Source organism: Dendronephthya gigantea, unplaced genomic scaffold, assembly GCF_004324835.1.
Source record: "Dendronephthya gigantea isolate DGI-Jeju-01 unplaced genomic scaffold, DenGig_1.0 000019F, whole genome shotgun sequence".
Taxonomy (NCBI): Eukaryota; Metazoa; Cnidaria; class Anthozoa; order Malacalcyonacea; family Nephtheidae; genus Dendronephthya; species Dendronephthya gigantea.
The window spans coordinates 1672031-1675565 of record NW_021163029.1 but is presented as its reverse complement, the minus strand read 5'-3'; the positions used below and the strand labels follow the sequence as shown (position 1 = coordinate 1675565).

Sequence of the window (3535 nt, the reverse complement as noted above, 5' to 3'; positions counted from 1 at the left end):
CACTTTGGTGCAAGTGGAATTTTAAAAATAATTTCCTAAAAAATTCAGGCCACATTTGACTGATTTGACCGATGTTTACATCACTGTTTTCAAGCTACGCGAAAAAATGACATAAGTTATAAAGATATGTCGCATGCTTCACCGTTGAACCGCAGGGATGATACTCGAAATGTAGCTATCCTATACTGAACTGTTTCTAACGAAAGAGCATAAGCTGTATTCTATTGCCTATTAGATGTCCGTGCATAATCGTCATAAGAATTAGGTATATATCAAGAAAACTTCAGATATTAGATTTAGATAAGAAAATTAAAGATTTAAATACTAAATGCATGTTTTGGAAATTTAACAGATGGCATAAATTTTACATTAATCTTCATATCACGCTGACACGCATCATTCATATTTCCCGACAGACCCTGAGTACCCGACACTAAAAAATTGATTCGTTTAAGTCGTTTTGCTTGGAAGCGAATCGAAGCCATATTTTACAATGTAACAATAGGCTGATACATTTATTTGCAACAGCGAGCGAAAACATGCAATTTGCAACTTTTGGTCACAGCTTGAATTACTGTCACATATTAATTCGCTTGAACTGACAATTTTAATATTCATGAATTCGAAAAGAGCATATTACCGAAGAAGCAAAACGGCTTGATAGCCAATACTATTTACACAAGTTTTACGTTAAAAATATACAATCTATCGTTTGAGCCATGCATTCAAAGCCTTTTTTATTTATATAAACGAATCATATTTTAATACCCGCGATTTTCAGTGGCCTCTATTCGCAGACGCGTAGACGTTACTAAGCGTCTGGCTATATAAACAAAACTAATAAGGGGATTTTGTTTTAATGAGAAAAAGTTACTATGTTATTAGAAATGTATACGTCCGTTAAGTTATTTTTAAATAAAGAGAAAATTGAAATTCTTAATGAGCTATAGTGTCCACTTTTTAAGTTGCAACAATACTGTTTTGACGGATTTGATAAAGATATTCCGTTGCCAGCCTTGAGAAGTCTTTTAATAAGTCTTTTAACAGTCCTTAAATAAATAAGCCAAAATTTATATGCATAACATATAGTGTTTTATGTTTTAATTTGTTTAGCTGTACTTTCTGAGCTAAAGTCTGATATTTCTACGACGGTATAGCATGTGATGAAAATCTGCGCAACCGACTTGATTTTCTGTTTCGCGGCGAAATTCATTTGAGATCATTATTCTCAATCGTGTTCTTTTCCGGCAAAACTGACTTGTCCTTTGCGTTATCAAGTAGCATCTCTAATCTTCGAATATAGCGAATGGCAGCACGCAAAGTCTCAACTTTCGACATGCGTTTTTCGGTCGGCTCGTTCGGCAGCCTTTCCCGGAGTCTCGCGTAGCCTTCGTTCACATGTCGTACACGAATTCTTTCTCGCTCGTTTCGTTTCCGTATGAACGCAGGTTCAAGGTTGCAGTCGTAGAGAGGATGAGGGACAGGGACCATCTGAGGGGGAAAAGGGTAGGCCATACTTTGGATTTCCGTCGGAGAAGGTTCTTTTGGGATACCTAGTTGATAGCAAGTTGGCATCGAGAACGTAAAATCCGTATATTCCATTGCTTCGGATAGGTCTCTAAAAGGCTTCTATATCACGAATGTCAATAAGATGGTAAAATTCTGCTCTCTTACTTTAGACCGTTGATACTTGTAGTTTGCTGTCGTATTATTACAACTGCTTTATTCCAATTTCATAAAACTTTGGTTGGTCAGGCAAAGGCGCTCGGGTAAATCTTTTCGCCAATAGAACCGATAAAGTATTTTCGCGTTAAAGATGTTACCTTGTATACTGACTGGTATCCACGGAACAAGTTGAAACAATTTGATATCAATTTCAGACTGGATTTGTGTTTTTGTTCAGGTTTCTCTCTTTGAATCTTTTGCAAATTCTCCACCTTTTCGAAACCTGATGCCGTGATTGTGTGTTCAGCCAAGATGTGAATGTGACGACTTTAATCGAATCTCTATTCGATTTCCAAAACCTTTGACACTTCTCTTTAGTTTAGCCAATTCTGATCTTCGATTTTGTAATATCCGTGCCCCTTCGACTCAAAGACAATCTCGTTTAAAATGGACACCAGTTAAATAGAAAAATGCAGCTGTAGTATGGGCCAATCAGATACGAGCAACATTTTAACAAAGTTTTTATTGTGCTCAAGCTGTGTATATTTGCACATAAAGGTCTCTATAAAACCTTTTTAAAAATACATTTGGAAAAATTAAATTTTTAGACCCTTTGTTTGCGAGTCCAAAAGTAACCACCGTGATTTCAAGAGTACAAAAAGTACCGCGGTTTAATTAAAGGCAAAGCCTTGTCTTTATAATTTTCAGCCAACTGAAGTCTATTAGTTAGCTGCTAATTTGCATATTACTGAAGACCCATTCACGATATGTTGTTCAGGCTTTGATGCACGATGAGATTCCAATTGGGATCATTTATATTTAAAATCAATCAAAGTTTTAGCGAAGACTATATATGGTTCGATGTGCCCAGCAACAATTAATACATCATAAATGTTGTACAAAAGCAGTTGTACAAATAATGATCATATTGTACCGCGGGAAGATATCAATATAAGTCAGTAAAAATATCAGTAAAAACGAAAGTTAGTCTTTGGTATAAATTTGGATTTTAAATCATAATTTTGTCTTTTCTCTTATTTCTTCGGCTCTCCCGTTCTGCTGAAAACCGCCGTAATTTAACTTCTTGCGGAATTGACGTTTCGCAAGCGATGTTATGCCTGTAAGAATATTTTGTTGAACACCTATTGAGTGTTGTGATTTTCCATCAAATTACAAAATTCCCTGTATTTTTATTCTAAACCTTGCTAAACTAACTTATTATAGGAGTTTTCAACTTGTGAATGGCAGAATAGACAATATGATTCTTTGTTTCGGTCGTAATCTATGCCCATGCATACAATGTCAAAACGATCATCTTTGTCAGAGCTGAATTGATATTCTGGTCGTGATTTCCACATGTTGAAGGATGAGCATTAATACTTAGCAATTGATACACTTGTTAATATAGCTCGTCTCCTTAAACCTATTGTTCCTAAAGAATGGAAATAGTGTAGTCAATGAGTGTTAAGCCTCGGTTTAGCCTATAATTGCTCTAAGTGCCTTCAAGGACTCGTTCCACTTAATTTACTTCAAGTGGTATATACAGGCATATAAAAACAAATACGCGCACTTTAGCCTTTACCCCTAGCGCTTAATATACAGTTGAGATATCATTATAAGATATTTTCATTTAGCGGAGTTAAATATATTAACAGATAGGGTTTTTTCTTGGGATAACGTGTTATGGAAACTTTGATATTAGACTTTGTATATAGTTGAATTTTTTCCTTCTTCGGCCTATAAACATGCTGATATTGATGACATCTCGAGTATCCTTCTTTTGAATGTTTAGCAGGAGTTAGAATAGTTTCAGTAGCTTACGACTGATTATTAAAGAAATTTTTGGGAACATATATATTTTACGTATAGT

At 35.2% G+C, this 3535-nt stretch overlaps 1 protein-coding gene across 1 annotated transcript; it reads right to left on the bottom strand.

Annotated features, from left to right (window-relative positions):
- Positions 1–505: 505 nt before the first annotated feature.
- Positions 506–1882, bottom strand: LOC114521141 (achaete-scute homolog 5-like). The gene has a single exon (XM_028541553.1). It carries the CDS (start codon positions 1600–1602, stop codon positions 1210–1212), a length of 393 nt encoding a protein of 130 aa, XP_028397354.1. The 5' UTR covers positions 1603–1882; the 3' UTR covers positions 506–1209.
- Between the last annotated feature and the right edge of the window lie 1653 nt (positions 1883–3535).